Below are 20,137 nucleotides of genomic sequence, written 5' to 3' on the forward strand. Positions count from 1 at the left end.
GTGAAAGCTGAGACTTAATTGAGTGTATTATTTGAACGAGCTGAGCGAACTCGCTGATAGGCACGGCTCGTACACTGAAATTTTTCTTACTAGGAAGTTTAGAAATAACGACGCACGCCACAAAACAATAATATCATTGGTTATAAAAGAGGAAAATAATCGTGCTGCACGTGTGGCACGCATTTCAATTTGCACAGACACTTTTTCTGTTCTTTGCATAACCACGACGTGAGCTCACCAAAGCTCAGTGAGGTTTTGACGACAAGGAAAACTTACAAATACGAACTCTTCATGCTCTATTTTACTCACAAAAACAGCTTTTACAAATTTCATTTTTAGGATACTTCGATCACATTGTACATAGAATACAATAGACAAGGTTATATCTTGTCGTTGACGTCGCCGTCGTAGGTCTTTTAAGATTTATTGGGGACTTTAAAATTTCTAATAGTCCCTTAAAGTCCCTAATAACACCTCCAGTTTCTTTCTGGAAAATTGTGTTTTGGAAGAAATGGAAGAATTTCATTTAAGGACTTAGGAATAACTACAAACCCGGCACCACTTAAACTACAAGTTGGATATTCACAATTCAAATTATTGCGGGAAATTTAAATTTGGGGGGAATTCAAAAGTACGTTATATTAGGCGGACCCTCGGGAAACAGGCTGGGGTGTTTTTGCGTACCATGCTGGAAAAAAATTTGGAGTGTCACAGAGTCCTAGTCCCCTCACGGTTCAAGCGAAAAAAACAAGACAGATTTTTTTTTCCGAATCAAACGGTTTAATGAGAAAGAAAAATGACAAACGGGAACGTGTGAGGCGACCTAGTGCTCGCTTCTTCAGCACACAAGGAAATTGAAATTGAAATGCTGAGAAACGAAGGTAAAAAAGTGGAGAGGGTACTTCCCCATAAGGGCAACCACTCTCCTAATGAAAACGGTTTCATAGATACAATTATTTACAATGGAGGTCCGAGGAAAACAAAGTAGAGTTCCGTAGGGTTCCGTACAGTATCTACTCAATTTTTGGTACCCTGCACGCACACCCCGCAACTTTTTTATATCTCATCGTCGTCCGACAGGAGCCCGGAGAGAAGACGTGCGTTGGCTGCATCCATGTCCGACAGGAATCCGTGAGCGTCCACGTCAGCGTCATCATTCTCGGTGAAACAGTACCCATAAGGATACGTCATGGCGGTCCCCGGTCGAAGTATCCGTTTGTTGAAGACGAGATAATAGTCTTTGTTGGCGGGCTGGGTACGAAGTTCGTACTGTTTGGATTTTCGGATGATTTTACGCGCTTGACGAATGCGCGTTTTGCGCTGTGTTTCCAAAGGATGTTGGAGTTTGTCCAAGGTGTTTTGACGCAACACCTCATAATTGAGTTACGCCATTCCCTCCACATTGAGAGAGTTACCCTTGACTTTACACTGTCTTATCATCGTTGCATTGGTACCCATAGTTTTTGGGCCCACCCGAACAAAATTCCGCAATGTACTGACCGGATTTGAGTTCGTTGGTAAACTCACCGAGACGGTTGCCAAGGGTGTCATTAGGTTGATCGGGACGATGCACGTAGAGGACAGAAGTGGTGTCGTAATAGTGGGCCTGGCTACCTAGGAGATCCAATGCCTCGTACAACCGTAAACGTGCCCAGCAGGTCGTAAATGCTGCAATGAACACATTGATGTTGACTTTGAGTTCCTCGCACTCGTCCTTGGCACGGTAGTCAATTCCACCCGGTTCTCATCGAGGCAACTGACGTACCGAATGTCATGTTGGTCCGAGTCCATGAAGAGCTGGAAGGGTAGAGGGTCAAGAAAGGTTTTGACTTGCATCAGGTAATCCCTAAATCCAAACTTGCCCCACAAGGAATTGAGCATCAGTTTGGTTAAAGACCGTCGACCCGGATTGTGAGCAATCTTAGTGGGGTCGAGTTGGATTCCTTGATGCTCAAAGTCCTCCAGATATGCCTGCCGTTGCTCTTCGGTGTCGCACCCACTAGGCCATCTGGACGCTTCCACTTTGATCTCGAGCCAAGTGTTGACATAATCGGCAAACAATCTGCGGCGTGTTTCCTCAAAGTGACACACTTTGTGGACTTGTGAAATCACGTAGCCCATCTCCACCACTTTTTCCAGCTCAGGGGTGCACTGCGTACCGGTCAGCGCCCCTTCTTCATCGGTGTGATCGCACGAAAGGGATTTTTCGTGCAGAGGTTTGTCTGTGTCTTGCTCCACATTGGTGCGACCTAACGGGAAGGTCGGCTTTCCTACACACCGGTAAGGCAAGACGGGGTGAAAGAAATTCTTCGGCGGGACAATGGTACACAAAACCAGACCAAAGTACTGGGAGAGATCTGTGGCGCCGGGTTCATAGCTGAACTCAGGATGGCCGATGGGATGCATTCCGTTCTTATTGACCCACGGGTAGAGAGAGCTGTAGTCCACGTAACAGATTTTCTCACCCACTCCAACCTTGCAGTAAATGTAGGAGGCATTAGTGCATTCTCCGAAGAAGGCGTCGTGAGGATTCATGGGTGTGATGATAGGAAGGGTTTTGACGAACTCAGCCACGCGAGGATCCGCTTTCTTTTGTTGCTCCCACTCACATTCCCAGATGGTCACGACATGGTATCCCAAGTCTGGAAGACTCTGAAGACGTTCCATGGTGGCACGTCGGACATCATCCATGCAGCGTTGATCGTGACGGCGGTACGGTTCGTGACGATAGAGGAAACAACGAATGCACCGGTGGAAATACAACCCAAGAACTCGAGGACCGTGTTGGTTGACTTGATCGAAGACATCTGCCCACTAACGCCGACCGGGGATCTGGTATTCGCCGTGGTTGTGAGTGTGCTGGATACTTTGCCGGTGGTTTGGAAGCGGATGTTCTTCTTGCAGCCGATGTTCTCGCGACAAGAGCCATTCCATGGCTGCCTTGGTGTGGTTTGTGATGCGTGGCCATCCCTTGATAGGTTTTGAGTCGAGGGTGTCTTTCTCCATGCGGTTGAGTCGATAGTCATGCAGACAAGCTCCTGCAATAGTCATTTTGTCAAAGGAACAAAAACCGGTCTGTTCGCGGAACTCACGACGAAAAGTTAAACATCCCTCTCGGAGGAGTTCGACGTCGGAGATGCAATAGTCCACGAAGTCCCTTTGCATTTCAAACTGTGCCTCGTTGGTCACTTGAGCAGTGTACCAACGCTCGAACTCAGCCTTGCCTGTCGTAGACATGGTTTTGGGGGCGTACTCTTTTTTTCTCTGGCATGCAACCCGCATAGTTGGCATTTGCAAATTTGAAGTGTATCATCCTCTGCCGTCATACCCACCACCAAATTAGGCACATACACGCCCGTATCTTGCATGGCCTTCGTATCCCAAAAGACCAGTAGTGGTGGGTGGTATGTATTGTCCTCCTCCTCCTCCTCCTCCTTCTCCTCTTCGCCCTCCGTAGCAGCATCGGAGTCGTTGCGTGCCTTACTTTCACGTGGTAGGAAAGTGGGCTGACTGTTTCGTTACATACAGTCCTCATGGATCCACTTACGGGAGGGAGGGGTACACCCAAAATTTATAGTCCCCATGTGAGAAGACGTAAGGGATGGAAGGGTACCCCTTCTTTTTATAGTCCCCTTGGACCGGTAATTGGTTGAAAGGGTTCCGACATGACTGGACAACGAGGACACGTGACTGTCTTTTCCAATAGTTTTTAATGTCAACCACCATAAAGAACCATTACAATTTGAATTCTTGTTGGCTTGCATGATTCTCTTGACGATGGCTTCGCTCCAGGTTTTCTTGCCAGGAGGTTACTGATCGCCTTGACCATTTTGGCATCGGCTTTTCACTTGTCTTGTAAATTCTCACCCTTGGAGTAATCAATGTCTTGTGGTTTGGAAATCTTGTCCAATTGATTGATGCCCGGATCGCCACGCTTGAGTCACGGGACGGTTCTTATCGTCGTCGGACGCCAATGTAGTTGATCTATTTCGCTCTTCAGCTGTCTTGAATAATAGGCCATTTGTAAGTTCCAAAAAAAGACTAAAAAAAAAAAACTGCGATCAAAACCAAACGCTTGTTTTTTAACCATTTGTCACCATCAGGGTTCAGTCAGCCTTTAGGGGCAATTCCCATCACTCATTCTCTCACAATTCTCAGCGGAGGAAAGGCCTGGAAATAAGGTTGATTTCGCTCCGAAATGGTTGATTCTTCGCGCTACATGAATAACCCCTTCGCGCGTTAAAAGACTTAGGAACTATACACAGGGCTTCTCCAAGAGTTTTGTTATTGATCATTATCGAACAGAGATTCTCTGATTATCTCTTGCAGACACATAATAAATCTCCTTCTGCTCCTCAAATAGTCGCTCGTAATATCCTCGACCCCCTCCTTAAAAAGTACACGCGTAACAGTTGGTCACGTGGACGTGCTATCCTCGGTTCGAGCATGCGCAGTTTCAGGAACGATTTCCAATATGTAGAAAAGGTGAAAAAAGGAGAAGAAGAAACTTAAAATATGTTACCGTCTAAATTTTAAGGCTAAAAAAATGTTAACGCGTTCGCAAATTAAATTGTATTTATTGCAGTTCTCAATTTTGCTGTCGCGATTGTCTACTCTGAAAGTAGCCCACTTCTAAGATTACCCTAGCTATTACATTTTCAAGATGGTGGCCAGTTCAACCGAAGCATATACCATCTTCCATGCATGAGTGACAATCTTCTATTTTTCCCTAAATTTATTGTTACATAAGGATGTATGATGCTTTTAATATATTTTTGGAGTGTTTCGCAGTTATCGACAAAACATTGACCGTTTTCAATGTCCTATATGCGATAACTGCCTGGCTGAAGGCACTTGTCTTTTAATGCTGAAACAAACCTGCATCGAGTTTGCATAGTTTAATTTAAGCCGTGATCTACCTGTTACATTTGATGCAATAGCGTTTCTGAACTGCTGCAAAAGATTTCTCTCGTCGACGCCACCAGCGAGTTGTGTTTTAGTCAGTGTGTGTTTTATTTGTGTTAAATATATTCACCTTTAACATAATATTCACTAAAAAGGTAAACTACACAAGGCTAAAAAACACAAGGCTGAGAAACACAAAATTGCGATCAAAACTGAAGTTCGCCATCATCATAAGTGTTCAGTTAGCCGTTACGCACCATTGCCATCACTCATCCCTCACAACTCTCAGCTAAAAGAGTAAGAAACCGTAGAGGAGGCCTCTCCATGATCATTGTTATTGATCATTGCGACACAAACTATCTCTGATGCGTAATATTATAGAAAATAGGAGACTTGTAACTCTCTCTATCGACAGAATTGAACATCCTCGGCATGAAATTCTGTAAACTGACTCCTTTGTTTCGCCATCTTGTGTTGGCGTAAAAATATTATTCTTGAATGAAGTGCGGGCTATAGACGAAAAAGGATTGAAGTATTCTTCGCACTTATTACTTAAGGTGGTCTCTCAGTATTGCACTGCGCATCCTGTACTGCGCATACGGTGTGTCAATATATACAAATTGGTCAAATTTGTAACACTGTAAATATGGCGCAAGTCGCTCATACACGCTGAAACAGTTTTCAAAACACATGAGAGAAGTTGTGAATGATCATAATTATTTGCGAATAAGCGCGCGCGTTCCGAGAACATGACGAAATTTGTTGTTTCGATCTACGATAATCGAGATAGACAGGTACGATGGTGGTTTACTCTTAAACGATCACGGTGACCTATATTTTTTATTTCATAATTATGCTGTACAATTATCCCTTTCAAATTAAAAAAATTAGAAAAACATTTATCGGAAGGAAAAAAGGATATGGCTTAACTGACGTACACAAAGCTCCTTACCCAAGGAAGTAAATTATGATCTTGAAAACAACGACCCGAGAAACGTTTTGAGCCGACGTCATCTAAGTTGAGTGATTTTGCCATAAACTATATAAGACAGTGTTCCATATGGTTTAGACTTTCTACCTATCAGGTGTTTTTTCAAATAGTACTCTAAAACCCTTCTCGTTTAGCTACCGCAAAATTTACCCTGAGCCGATGAAATAACGTGCGTGATTAGTATCAGTGCAGGCATAAATGGGGTAAGATTGGCCCATTATATCTCTTAAGCAAGCACAGTGACATATCTTTTTTATTGTAGTTTTTCAAAACAGGGATTAGAAGGGAACATTCAGGAAAAGTTTTAAGAAAATCGTTCGACAACTTTTTTTTTTCTGAGAAATCACCTTAAATTATCCAAATAATTGTGCGATGATCACTTCAATGATCTTGTTTCGTATATTATTCTTGTTTGCTGTCTTTTGCTTCCTTTGTGTGCCACGTGGTCTGCCATTTTCACAGTTATTGAGTTCGTACGATTTGTGCTTATCTTTCGACTAACGACTAGACACAAGCTAACAAAATAATGAATACAGTTTTTTAACCTTGAATTAAACTAAAACCAGAGGAACTAACATCGCAATTATTGAAATATAACGCTTTGGTCGATTAATTATCTTCTGGTGCTGTGTAAAATGAGAGCTTAGACTTGGAGAGTATTATTTGCACAAACTAAGCGATTTGTGATTTGAGAACCTTTAATGTGCTCGACCCATGCGCTCCAATTCTTCTTACTTAGAACGATGACAGCTGCGGCAACGACGACGCCAATAATAATATCATTGGTTAAAAAAGAAGAAAATAATTGTGCTGCACGTTTAGCACACATTTCAGCAGCACTTTGCAGAAGCACGTCATGAACTCACCAAAATTCAACGAGGTTTTGATGACAACGAAAACATACAAATGTGGAATCTTCATTCGGATATTTCGCTCGCATTATACGACCGTACATGAACAGACATGGACAGACTCACAATAGACCAAGGTTATATTTTGTCTTTGACGTCGCTGCCGTAGATCTTTTAAGATCTATTAGTGAGTTAAAAAATTGCGTAATAGTCCCTTAAAGTTCCTAATAACACCTCAAGTTTCTTTCTGGAAAATTATGTTTTGGAAGAAGTGGAAGAATTTAATTCAAGGGTTTAGGCATAACTGCAAATCCGGCATCATTTAATTAACATGACTACAATTTGCATATTCACAAAGTTGTGGCTAAAGCTCAGTAATAGAATGTTGGCTACTTAAAAGACCTTAGGAAAACATGTAGGGATCTGAGTGATATTCAAGGACCCCGAAACTGTCTACTGCTAATTTCTACTAGTACTGCTACGATCAAATTTTAAATATTGGTCTGTGATGGCCCCCTTACGCCGAAAAGAATATTGAACAGGTGAAAAAGGTTCAGAGAAGGGCAGAGGATATTTCTGACACTCGCCTAAAGAAGTTGAAGTTCCTATCTTTAGAGAATAGGCGTTTGTTAGCAGACGTTACGTTTTGTATTGTAAGGTACGCCATCGATGTCTTTCTTCTCCATTGTTTACCCCTACTCATTTTAACAATATGATGATTTGTGTTTAAGGAAGAGATATGTCAGAACAAATGCTTTAAATTTACTGAGATTTTTGAGTAGATTTGCCGATACTTGGAACCTTTTATCGGGAAACATTAGTAGAGCTCCTAGTGTAAATTCTTTGAAAGCTTTTCATGGTGAATGAGTATTTTGTTTCATTATGTTAATAATTATTTTTCATATAGCGATATTGTTGTATTTATTCTTATTTCTTTTACTGCTATTCTTAATTTTTCACCTGCTTAAATATTGTCCCTTTTTTAGTTAGTAATGATTCCAAGTTCGAGTGAGGCCTAACGCTACTGTGAAGTTTTTATACCCAATTATTCCATCAGAGATCAACTGAACCCCAGCATTGGAAGTTAGTTTAATACACAGAAGTAAATACGTTATAACTGTGATTTGCTTTTATATGGGGCCCTGGACTCCTTCGCATCTCATCCATTGGCCTATATTTATTTTTCACTTTAACAAATATGTCATAGATTGTAACCAATAAATAAAAAAATAAATGTCAATCTACAAGCCACACCGTACAAAATGTTATGTCCCCTGTTTATTCTGATTTGAATATTCTTAAGAATTTGAAGTTGGCAAGTAGGTACAATCAATTAATTGTGTGCATATTACAAGTATAAGCAAATATTACAAATATAAGCTGAGTAATACAATGATTGCATCGTAGCAAAAGATAAACAGTCATACTCAACAGGACCAAAATTCTTGTCTGGTTTTTACAAAACGCCGGCCAAGCGTTAACAATGACTCATCCAATTAACCAATTCATTCTTTGGTTGGTTTCATCTGCGCCCACAACGCCAACTTCAAATCCAGTGATCCATTAAGAAGTGGAAGAATTCCGTCAAAATGCTGAGTTTTACTCTCCTTGCATCGATACTGGCTCTGAGTGGAGCTCGAGTCGTCTCCTCAGTAAGTTGTGTGTAGGGGATTATTGAAAAATTAATTAGAGGTTGAACAACCCAATGTATACAAAATTCAGCCGAATTCGCGATTGAACTGAAAGAGATGTTGTATGTTAACCCCGGTGTATGTAAAAGAAATCATTGTCTTTAATGATGTCTTGGGTACACTTTTAAAAAACTTTCTGATTACTAGTTGGCATCCCAAACCATTGAGCTGTAAGAGACTCGTAAATTTCAACTGAATATTCAGAAATAATTATTCACCAAAAAGGAAGTTAATCGTCATAGAAGTAAATGGTACGGTAAATTCGACATAGGTTGAAAATCGTGAGAAACCGAAAAAACAGCGAACGAAAATATTCCGATCTCTGCGACAGCTCTGACGGATAAATAGCAATTTTATGTGAACACCAAATTTAAGAGTTCGGGTTTACACACTTTTACATATCCTCCAATATGAAATGAACTCGCTCGATTTATGTACCAAAACTGCTAATTGGTAGGACAATGAGTTGCACAAGCGTGGATGCTGTCTAAGGTTCTTTGAAAATCCTTTTATGTTTACATTGCAAATTTAACTTCCATCATAAAGGCAATTCAAAATACTAAACTCAACTAAGGCAAGCCGACTTAACTGATTAGAGTGTAATGTGAAGTGGTGTAGAGACTTTAATTACACCAGAGGAAGGGTACACCCAGGTTGAGAAAACGGGAGGAAAAGGCATACAAGAAACCACAAGAAACCGCACACAGGATACCAGGTCGAGAAACGCATACAAGAAAAACACCATCGAGATAGATTTTTTTTTTTTCTTTGGTTGCAAATTCGCACCAGATTTTGTTGGCCAAACACGAAGAGAATTAAATTCTGCGTTCAACTGTAAAAACAGTTGCTAAGCCTTGTTTGCCTTTTTGTAGGGAAACGTGATTTATCACCAGACCATGACTCCGTCTTGGTTAGAATCGCACGCCTCCTATATCCAAGAGGCCCGTACATCAACTGCCAATCAACTGACATTCAACGGAGGTTCAGCGACCTACGGGGCTGTTCTCAAGGTGCCATTGATTTCCTCTGGTGTAATTAAAGTCTCCACACCGCTGACTGTCGAGATTGTGGTCGCAAATGACGTCAGCATCGGAAAGAGCGTGGACAGCGACATCAAATATGGCTTGTCAGATGGTGAGAAGTTTGTGGGACTTGAAGCTTGCGACAAGGCCAACTACGGATCACATGCTCCGTGTTATGGAGCTGAAGGTGTCTCTGGCGCGACCATATCAGCCTTGCGACATGAAGGTTGGAACACTGATAGACCCAGTGATTCCTTTTATCCCGGTCGGTTCGTTTTTACTCTTAAGCTGAATGAGCGCTGGGGATCGTGCTACACTGCGCATGACGGAGGCCTCATGAAGACCGTCGGCTACAATAACCGCCTGATTCTCAGTAAAGGACTCACTTTAGAAGTGTATCGAAGCGGCAGAGGGGAAAGAGTTGGAATCAAGTCAATCATGGTCACCATTATGCAAGATGACGCTTAGTGCGACAACAAGAAAGAGATGAACCTGTTTCATAATATCAGATTTACCCGGGTTGGGGGGGGGGGGGGGGTACTCGATGTATCCCTGGTTGGGGAGGTGCGGCGCGGCCCCTCATACCCTGACCCTGTTTAAGACAAATATCGCTGATTTCCCTACCCATTTTAAGACAGAATTCCGATTTTTGATACCCTGTTTAAGACATTTAACCCAGTTTAAGACAAAATCTGATAAATCGATACCCTGATCGATTGAGACAAAAAATGATAAATTCGATACCCTGATTAAGACAAAAAATGATAAATTCGATACCCTGTTCAAGACAAAAATCCCGAAAAACATACCCTGGCTGGCCGCACGTCCCCATTAAGCCCTTATAAGGGAGTACCCAACCCCCCCCCCGGGCAGATTTATAATCTAGAACTCAAGAATTCGTTATGTTAGCGTAGTCCAAAGAAGCTGGAAACAGGAAGCATTTTAATGTCACTTTTGAGCCATTAATAAAAGCAAGAAAACGATGGAAAACTGTGCGTTTGTTTTGAATATATCAGCCTATCTTCACAAGGCCGTTTGTCACTATCAGGGCTCAGTTAGCATTTAGTGTCAATTCCCATCACTCATACTCTCACAATTCTCAGCGGAGAAAAGGCCTGGGAATAAAGTTGATTTCGCCTCGAATTAGTTGATTCTTCGCTCTACTTTAATAAATCCGCTTCCCGTGCTAAAAGAATAAGAAACTGTACACAGGGCTTCTCCGCGACTTTTGTACATTAGCGCACAGAGTATCTCTGATTATCTCTTGCTGACACATAATAAATCTCCTTCTGCTACTCAAATAGTTGCTCGTAATATCCTCAACCCTTCACCCAAAAGTGCACGCGTAACAGTTGGTCACGTGGATGTGCTATCCTCGGTTCGGGCGTGTGCAGTTTACGGAAAGATTTCCAATATGTAGAAAAGATGAAAAAAGAAGAAGAAGAAGAAAATTAATATATGTTACCATCTAAATTTTAAGGCTAAAAAATTGTCAACGCTTTTGTAAATACAAGGACTTGAATTAGACTGCCTGTTTTCAATGTCCTATATAAAATAAGTGCCTGGCTTAAGGCACTTGTCTTTTAATAATGGAGAAACAAACTCGTATCGAGACTGCATCAGTTTAATTAAGCCGTGATCTATCTGTTACATTGGCTGCAATAGTGTTTCTGAACTTTTACAAGAGGTATGTCACCTCGACGCCACCAGTACGGTCTCGATAATTAAAAGTGTGATATCCATTTTAAAAAATATATATATTGCCCAGAGGAAATAAATGGATTTATGCTGAGTGTGACATACATAGTTAATTATTTTCCATGTTGCAGTCTGGGCACTCCTGTCACCCGGGAATCTCTCTATCTTTGACCTTGTGCGCAAGCTAGGCGGAGGGGTGCTTTCACCAGCTGATTTAAGAGAGTCGATATCAACTTTCCCTTCCCCCCCCCTCCCTGTATTTAGTTTCTTATGGATGGCGGGTGTGCCTTCACCTTTGCCGGAGTATTACTTGTGAACCAGCAAACGGAGCTCGTCCAAAGCACTTGCCAGTCTTTATGTATGGACCATGAAGCATGATAAATATTAATTTTTGTATAATCGAATCTTAAAATAGATATCCACTCACTTTTATACCTTCCATTGCGTAACAAAGAGTTTCCCAGTTAGTGAACTGAATAGATCGATCTCATTGTACGAGCTAATGTAATGGCAATTCAGTTGAGGATTTTCTTGTTTCCTTTACGCAATTTCATCTTTTTCTTTATCAGGCTTGTCGGGCGACCTCCACGACCATATCTTGGTGTGGCCTTGGAGCTCTGGCGAGAACTATAGTTGAAAACATTATAACCCTTTCAGTCCAAAGAGTGATTGATATAAATTTTCTCCTCACAAGCTCAATACATTGTCAAGCAGACTGGTGAAGAGAATATAGAAATTTATCAGCTGGGTTTTTTGTTTAGACATATCATCAGATTGCCATAACTGACGTAAAAATTGATTTATGGCAGACAGTAAGGAGAATTAGCATTCAGATCTTGGGATTGAACGGATTAAACACTCAAACAACTGTTTTTATTACGATCCTATGATCTTTGTTTAATAATTTCTCACAAAAATTCCTACCACTAGAAAATACTCCTCCTCACACAGGAAGTCTTAAGGGTCTGCTCATGCGTAATATCGTTAAACATTGGCTGCTTCATTTCGGTGAGTGTTGCTCCGGACCGGACAGATCACGCAGCGTGTTTTTATGAGGCAAGACTCACGACAAAATATATTTTTTCTTTGTCATAAGGAATTCCTTATTTCAGGATTTCGGATGCGAAAAAAATAACTGCTTCATGATTTATCCGCCAGCCACTGACAGTACATGTTTGTTGAATCTCGCCCAATCTTTGAAAATCAAAGAGAGGCCAGAATGTCCATGCTGAGTAAACTGTGTTGGGTTCGATCCATCAAAGAAGGACACACGTATTAATGCCTTCAGAAAATTTTGTTTACGAGAGAGAAATTTTACTTACTTCCTCGATGTCTGAATAATTTTGATAATTGAGACCAATTTAATAAAGTCGATTAATAATTTATGAGCGAAACAGCCTATCAGGTCACCGATAAAACGTCACGTGGCTGATAGGACACTTGCTTTACACGCAAACACTCTTAGGTCTTCGTCATGCGTTAAGAGTGTCTGCATGGGAGGCTATTAAAACACTCCTTACTTAGATTTCTTTGTAGAAAGCATACTAAAAAGGCATAGCTTGTTCTTCTTGTATGCTATCGTTCTCCTCTCACAAATGAGCCTTTGTTATGACTCTAGACGGACACGTTTTTTATGGAATGTTTTTGAAGCCGTTCAATAAACTCACTTTTATCGGGTCTTATACCACTCGGCTTCGATCCGTTAACACACTCCGTGATCTCCTCGTCTCGGTAACGTTCAAGTTAAAATTGAAAATGAGATTAAGAGTCACTGTCATGTTGTCATGATGCTCGCGTTGCCGGCGTCAAAACCATAAATTTGTTTATTTGTCGTTGTTGTTTTACAGAGGACGGCAAAGAAAATAATCAACGTACTAAAGTGCAAGCTGCACGACTTATTTTTTTCTCATTAACCCCAATGATATCATTGTCTTCTATCATTGTCTCGCCGAAGCCTTCGCAGTTGCTTGCTCTCATTTTACGAGTGAGTTTATCCCACAGACCGTATGCATAAATGGCGGCCAAGAAATTATTCGTTTATCTTTGTGCTGATCATCCTCACTAGCCTCACTTTGTTTATACCCAGATTGAAATCCCCAGTCCACACTTTTTACTCACAGGAAACAAACCCGGTTTCTCCCTATTTTCATTCTTATTCTTTGCAAATGGCCACCCTCCCCTCACCCACCAAAAAATATTTTAGACCAGACAATCAAAGAACTTTGCTTACAGTTGCTATGGTGATAACCCAAATTCTTTGATTATGCAAAGGAGTCGATTCAAGATTCAAGGGCAACATGGCAGAAGTAGCACGATGGAATTCCATTACAATTTATGCTTGTATAGCTCTGTGAAATTCAAAGCTTAAACTATGCCAGATACTGAGAACCCGCGTTCATATATTCGGCCGGTACCGCTTCCAATCCCTTCTCACCAGGGCCTTAAAATCACAACAAGGAATGCCAAGATTTATAGCTGCGAAGTTCCAACCAGGAACAAAGTTTCAAGTGAGAATTACGAACGGCGAAGGCATCAAATGAGCAAATGTGGTTATCGCTCGGTCAATTACAAGCCGTATCAACCGATTGGGGAAGTATATCTTGATGATAAGAAGCTTATTTTGAGCGCTCTCGGTCAAGAACAAACATCCCAAGTTGAGCAGGTAAGATTAATGTGATCTTCACTGTATTATTTTCTGTCAGCGAACTGTGAATGGAAGCTTATTAAATCATGCGGACACAATTTTCGTTAATTAAATAACTAGTTTAAATGTTACGTTGTTAACCAATAAGTTTATGAATTTGCTCACGGTATTTTTTAATAAGTATTCAAACTTGACTTTTCGATATCGATCACGATGAAAGCTACGTTAGGTTGAGGTATTAATGAACCGTAATGCTAATGAACAGACTCGCCAGCTTCTTGACGTTTACAAAAAAGCAAACAGATGTCTCTTTATTGGAGTCGCTGGCCCGTAAGCCATTGTTTCTATTTATATATCAACAAAAATTTTTCTTTAGATGGCGCGACTTTTGTTCAAATTCTTGAACCTTAAATCGCCATTTCGCACGTTGCAATTGCAATCTTTCTTCGTAACTCTAAACTCGATTTGTAACAAACTTTTGCATTTTGTTAGATCGTTTATAACATTTAAAAGCGTATTATGAAAGAAACTCAGCTTTAAAGCGTAGTATTAAGTTTCTCAGTAATTGCGATGTCACTGAAACGGAAAATTGATGTCGCTTTAATAATTTAAATGTTAATGGTCGCCAAATATCATTGAATGTTTAATTTGGAATTAAGTAAAATGTTTGGAACGGAAACATTTTGATCGCAGCCTTTAAATTCATTAATTCAATGTAATTTGTAATTTTGACTGATATTTTAAAACTGAAAAATATTTCTTTATATTCGAGTTTCAGACGTTTTAAATAAATTCAGTTCTGCGCATTTTTAAAGTTTGGCCGTTCGAATTCACTGAAATTCAAATTTCTTTTCTTAAATTAAAAGAAGTAATTTATTGTGCATTGCTGTTTAGATCCAAGATGAATCTTTGTCATCATCAGGAGAATCAGAGTCAGAGGATGAAGAATCATTGCGACAGTCCAAGGTAAACACTGTGTCAGTGATAATTCTGACTTTTTGGAAGCATTGAACTAGATTTGTATAAATTAGTTACATTAGTGAGCCAAGTGACATAAGCCTTTGAGTATAAGATCTTGACTCTACACTGAGTGGCCGGCCAACTTTAAACTGGGAGGAAGACTTTAACAGCCTCGTTCTCATGCTAGACGATTTTACTCGTCAACTGGGCCTGGGGAGTGAATGGGGTAAGCTTCATTGAATTAACATTCTAGTGCTAGTCCCCCACCCCTCCCCGGAAAAGGTCTATCATTGTTGTTACTGGTCCACTTTACATAAAACTTGGCCCAATTTTTTTACTGCATTTTTCATAGTTCTGCGGAATACATCTTCAAGCGCCAACGGCCAAACAGCATTTTGGCTTCCTTCAATCAAATTTCCGATGTCAACCACAGATGACGAAATCAATAGACCAGTTTCATAAATGGCGACCCACTTTTACATTCTTTTGTCTTTATGTTAATTAGACCTACTGCCCTCATTTTGAAACAAGAATTCTTTTGAAATTTGCTCGTCGTAGCAAGGCTAGTATTAGGCTTATTAGCATTTAAACAAATTAAAGAACATTTTAGTTAGCCGCCATTATGAAAGAGGTCTATTGATGCGTGACTAACCCACCAATCAGCATCTTTGGTTCCCATTCAACATTCGTATATTCAGACTCGACACCGATGGAAAGCAATGCAATCTGTTACTAAGAATCTGTTTACTTAATAATTTCAAAAAACTTATCAGAATGGTGTTTGAGCTGTGAACTGGACCAAAACTCCAATTCACTTTCGGGGGGCGGAGTTGATTTTCCTGGCTATGTTCGGAAACTTGATTGATGGAAGGCAAAACGCAGTTTGGCGCTCAGGGCTTGAAGGTAAGATTTCGCAGAACTACAAAAATTGCAGTAACAGGTGGAGAGTGTTATCACCAGGATAAAGTACTAAACCAATATAACTTGATTCACTTTGATAGCAGATTATTTAATGGAAAATGTTGGTTTACAAATGCAGTAGACAGTGCTCGCTAATAAGCAGTTGATTAGTGCAGTTAAAAGTTGATGTCATCTGAAAACTATTACTATGTTATTTAATAAGTTTCCTACCTGTGCTCTACTTTTCAACAATTCAGCTCCAAAGTCTGTCTGTCATGCTTAATGGCTAGTAGCTTATTAAGCAACTGCAATTAGCTCACACAAAGTCTCAATAATTAATCAACAGGATGGTTGTATTCCTAGCAGCTATTGCAACAACCTCAAATTATTATATATAATTCACAAGTGGCATAAAGTCTTTAAAGTGGGACGTTGGCAGAACTTTGGTGGTACTTAGCCAGCAATTAGCAGCATTTATAATACCAGCCACCCTAGAAGGATATGTCGAATGAATTTCTTAGCGTGTGGAACAAAGCAATATTATTATTATAATTATTATTATTAGGCAAGGAACGCAGTCTTGCTGACATGCAAAGACACTGTATCTTTTTTTTGAAAGGAGCAACAGCCTGTTGTCCCTCAGCCAATAAACTACAAGCCCAAAGTCATGAATGACATCAAGGTACAGGTCAACAAAGGAAGGTAAGTTTTCAGTTTTACATCAAGTAAGAAACAATGCCTGCTGGTAATTGTGCTGGAATGTGATAAGTGATGTTTATAATAGTGGGAGTCATTGTTGCTCATTGGCCAGCATGCATGCATTCCTCCCATCTCCCCTATAGTACCTGTTTGTAGGCCGAGTTTTAGTTGATCTCGACCAGACTCAAGGGTTTGCCTCTGGGTACTGCAGTTTTCCTCCTTCATCACAGCCACCTTCAGATAATTACGTGTGGCCTTGGTGCTGTACTCTAATGGATCATATGTGATTGGTGTGGCAGCTGTCAGAAGGGGTGGCGAATGGTACCTCAAAAAAAGTGGGTCTCGGAAAATTTTAGCTGGATCTCGAAATCTCGAAAGCGTTTTGGTAAGTCTCGAAGTCTCGCTTTTGCATGGTTTGTTTTTACCGTTTTTAAATCTCGAGAATTTTTACCAAGGAGTCTCAGGCTCAGATTTTTAACTTGGATCTCGGCGTCTCGGCGTGTCTTGGATTTTACCATTCGCCACCCCTGTCAGAGGTGTCTTATGTATGCTTTTGGCCTGATCTATTAATTTTGTTGTGCTGCACACTTTTGACTTTAATGTGTAAGACTACAAGGGATGGTGATAAGCAGAGCTAGTTTCCTTAGTTTGTTTCATGCAGCACTAGTTTCTTGCGGTGGCACACTCTTAGGATTTAAGTTCCCCTCTGGTCCCATGTCTCCACTTAAACCCCATGCCCTCCCCAAAACACCCTCCATTTTTTTCAGTCTGCGTCCCCAACCTACATACCTAATATCTTCTGAAAAAATTAATGTAATTTAATGTCACCGATAACGTGAACAATGATGTGTCCGTTGATGTTATTAGAAAAATGATTCATGCTGTCAGACTTGGGTTTGGATTGTACAGACTTATACATGATGAACAGAACAAGAAGGTGAGTTGAGAATGTGGTGGCAGTATTGAGTAATAATATTGTTGTAGAATTTATCTATGAATGATGACATTGAGTGATTGGCCCGATCATAATTGCCATTCATTGTGGTCTTTGTCATCATTGTCATCACTGTCTCTTATAATCATCATTCATTCTCATTCATCGGCATCATTGTCACTTTTATCATTATCATTACGATATCGATTTTGATCATTCATTATTCAGTGATGACTAATTAGACTAAGTATGGATCATAATTATGAACTTTGTCCCAATCAGCATTGTCCTTAATAGAATTGTCATCTTCATCATCATCATACAATCACTGTCATCGTCATAATCTTCGTAATTGTCATCACTGTCATTGTCATCATCGTCATCATTATCACTGTCATTGTGATCATCATCATCATCATCATGTCATCATGATTATCGTCATCACCGTCGTCATTGTCATCATCATCATCATCATCACTGTTATCGTAATCATCATCATTGTCATCATCATCATTATCCTCATCGTCATCATCATCATCATCATTGTCGTCATCATCGTCATCATCATCACCGTTGTCATCATAGTCGTCATCGTCATCGTTATCATCATCATCATCGTCATCATCATTATTATCAGTGCTACATATCTCAATAATATTTCTAATAAGCTGTTATTTTCCCTTTATGAATTAATTAGCAAGCTGAAGCTGAGAAGGAAAGAAAACAGAAAGAAGAAGCTGCAAGAAATCAAATGAAACCAGCATCGACAGACAGTGAGGACTCTGAGGATGAACTAGATATTGAGCTCAAAAGGTACTAATTTGGATATCATTATGAATTCATCCGTTGGTTATTATTGTCATTTGTGCTCAGTTGGACTAAATTTGCCAATTTTTGGAGAATCTGTACAAATCATGAGCGGAAAATTCTTTTAAATGAGTAAAATCGTTTTGAAGTTGTGATTTTTCATTGAATATGAATAATTCAGCGATCTCTGATTTATTGAAAAAGACAAATAATTATCAATTGAAAGCGATATTGACATCACCCAAACTTTTCAAATGAGGAAAAAAATTGCTAGTTCAAGTTGCGATTTTTCGTTGCATTTGCAGGATTCGGCGATCTCTGTTTATTGTAGAAGACAAATAATAATTATTGCTGAAAGCTATAGCAACGAAAACATCACTATACTGTAAATATGATTTGCAATCATTTAGGGAGAAACGTCCCTGATCATCACGTGTTCGCCTCAGAACGGTTATTTAATTGTGCACGGTACGTGTAGTTTTTAACACTCCTGAAAAGACCAGCTGGTATTTTCGCGAAACAAAATCCGAGTAATTCGCTAAGAAGTTGGTGGAAGCTTAAACTTTCTGTTATGAATTTGTGACAGATAGATTATGTTTCCCAAAATTATTCGGGCTCTTCGATTTTCAGCTACGAATTACGAACGGATCAAATTCTTCCTGGCCTCGGTTGTTCGGATACATCACTATCCAGCGGATAAACACTAGAGTTATCCAGTCGATAGCGCTATCCACGTGCACTTACCCTTCGTACATATGGGGCCGTGGTTAATTTACAAAAAAACCCTTGAAACAGTCTTCATCCATTGCAAGATACATGTACTAAGAAATAACATTCCTCGATTCTAAGGTTGAATTGGTTTGCTAGAAACCTCCTTTTGAAAGGACGCTCTTTTTCGTACCGCCGAAGAATTTTTTGATGACTTCATCACTCCTTGTAGGCCGTAGTACATCAGCAGCTTATTCTTAGAATGCTACACACTGTATGCAACATTAATAGTTGACTAATTGATTTTAATTTCTATATTTTTCAGTTACATGATCACGGAAACGACAAGTCCGACTATGGACAACGAGTAAGTGTTTCAACTTCTGCCAAGTTTTGATCTGCAAGAGGAAATCACATTTACTTAAAGTGATTATGCAATTTGCTTGATTCTTTTAACTTTTCAGTCATCGAGAGTTTCTTGAGCTGTCACAGCAAGATCATCAGCGACCAAAAAGTTCACCGTCAACAACTAGCAGCCAAAGGTGGAAACCACAAAGTGAGTTAATGTCCATTAACACTTCTGACAGTTTCACTGTTTTACTTGCTTGTGCCATTTTGTTATACATCAAAGGCTAGGCGCTTCCAAAAGTCACACGGTGATACTGGACGCATTGCATATCCTATGGTCAAAGTGAATGTTAACCCAACCATTCAAAAACCGTGTCGCCTTTTGCGTCTACATTTTCCACCAAAGAAAGCTGACAAGAAAATTTAATTTTTCAAACAAAGATGAACCTTCTTCAAAATCAGCTCCCAACATCTTAATGGGGTCGCAGAAACGTTTTTGTATCGGAGGCCAATCTTCCATCTGTTCTGACTTTTAATGCAAAACTATCATTCCATGAGCGCAGGGTAGATATGAAATGCTAAATGGCTAACCAGGTGGTCGAGGTGCCGAGTTAGCTTAATCAGAAGCTTAAGCAGTCTCATATCTAAAAAGCAGAAATGGAATAATTGTGTTATTAAATTTTGAATACATATACATACATATACAAATATATAAATATATATAAATTATAATAAATTATTTGGACACTCTGAATTTTTGCTTCCTGGCACAAATTTATGACTTTTGGTGCCGGACTTTTGTTTGAGGATAAGTTAAAGAGAAATGTTAAGAGGCACTTTGCGTCATTTCTTGTACACTACAGAGCCCACATCTCACCATCTTGCTGTCTTGAACATTTCTCAAAGTAACCAAGTTCTGATCACTTCTTTCGGCCTGTAACTCTTTAATAATTCATTGTTATGCGGAACTGAGCCCTGT

General features: G+C 40.0%; 2 protein-coding genes across 3 annotated transcripts in view; both read left to right on the forward strand.

Annotated features, from left to right (window-relative positions):
- Positions 1-8,262: 8,262 nt before the first annotated feature.
- Positions 8,263-10,447, forward strand: LOC138033610 (uncharacterized). The gene is made up of 3 exons (XM_068881403.1): positions 8,263-8,399; positions 9,311-9,966; positions 10,331-10,447. Exons 1-2 carry the CDS (start codon positions 8,337-8,339, stop codon positions 9,926-9,928), a joined length of 681 nt encoding a protein of 226 aa, XP_068737504.1. The 5' UTR covers positions 8,263-8,336; the 3' UTR covers positions 9,929-9,966; positions 10,331-10,447.
- A 2,997-nt stretch (positions 10,448-13,444) lies between these two features.
- The window catches only part of LOC138033609 (uncharacterized), a 32,051-nt gene continuing 25,358 nt past the window's right edge, over positions 13,445-20,137 (forward strand). For both annotated transcript variants that reach the window (XM_068881401.1, XM_068881402.1), the window contains exons 1-7: positions 13,445-13,820; positions 14,697-14,768; positions 16,282-16,364; positions 17,229-17,298; positions 17,993-18,108; positions 19,136-19,177; positions 19,275-19,366. In XM_068881401.1, coding sequence (XP_068737502.1) covers positions 13,530-13,820; positions 14,697-14,768; positions 16,282-16,364; positions 17,229-17,298; positions 17,993-18,108; positions 19,136-19,177; positions 19,275-19,366 — 766 coding nt within the window. In that variant the 5' untranslated portion in view covers positions 13,445-13,529. The remainder of the gene's footprint in view (positions 13,821-14,696; positions 14,769-16,281; positions 16,365-17,228; positions 17,299-17,992; positions 18,109-19,135; positions 19,178-19,274; positions 19,367-20,137) is intronic.

The sequence above is a fragment of the Montipora capricornis genome, chromosome 14, assembly GCF_036669925.1.
Source record: "Montipora capricornis isolate CH-2021 chromosome 14, ASM3666992v2, whole genome shotgun sequence".
NCBI lineage: Eukaryota > Metazoa > Cnidaria > Anthozoa > Scleractinia > Acroporidae > Montipora > Montipora capricornis.

Coding starts and splice junctions, on each gene's coding strand:
- LOC138033610 (XM_068881403.1), top strand. CDS start 8,337: ATGCTGAGTTTTACTCTCCTTGCATCGATACTGGCTCTGAGTGGAGCT. Junction 8,400..9,310: donor GAGCTCGAGTCGTCTCCTCA/GTAAGTTGTGTG, acceptor GCCTTTTTGTAG/GGAAACGTGATTTATCACCA.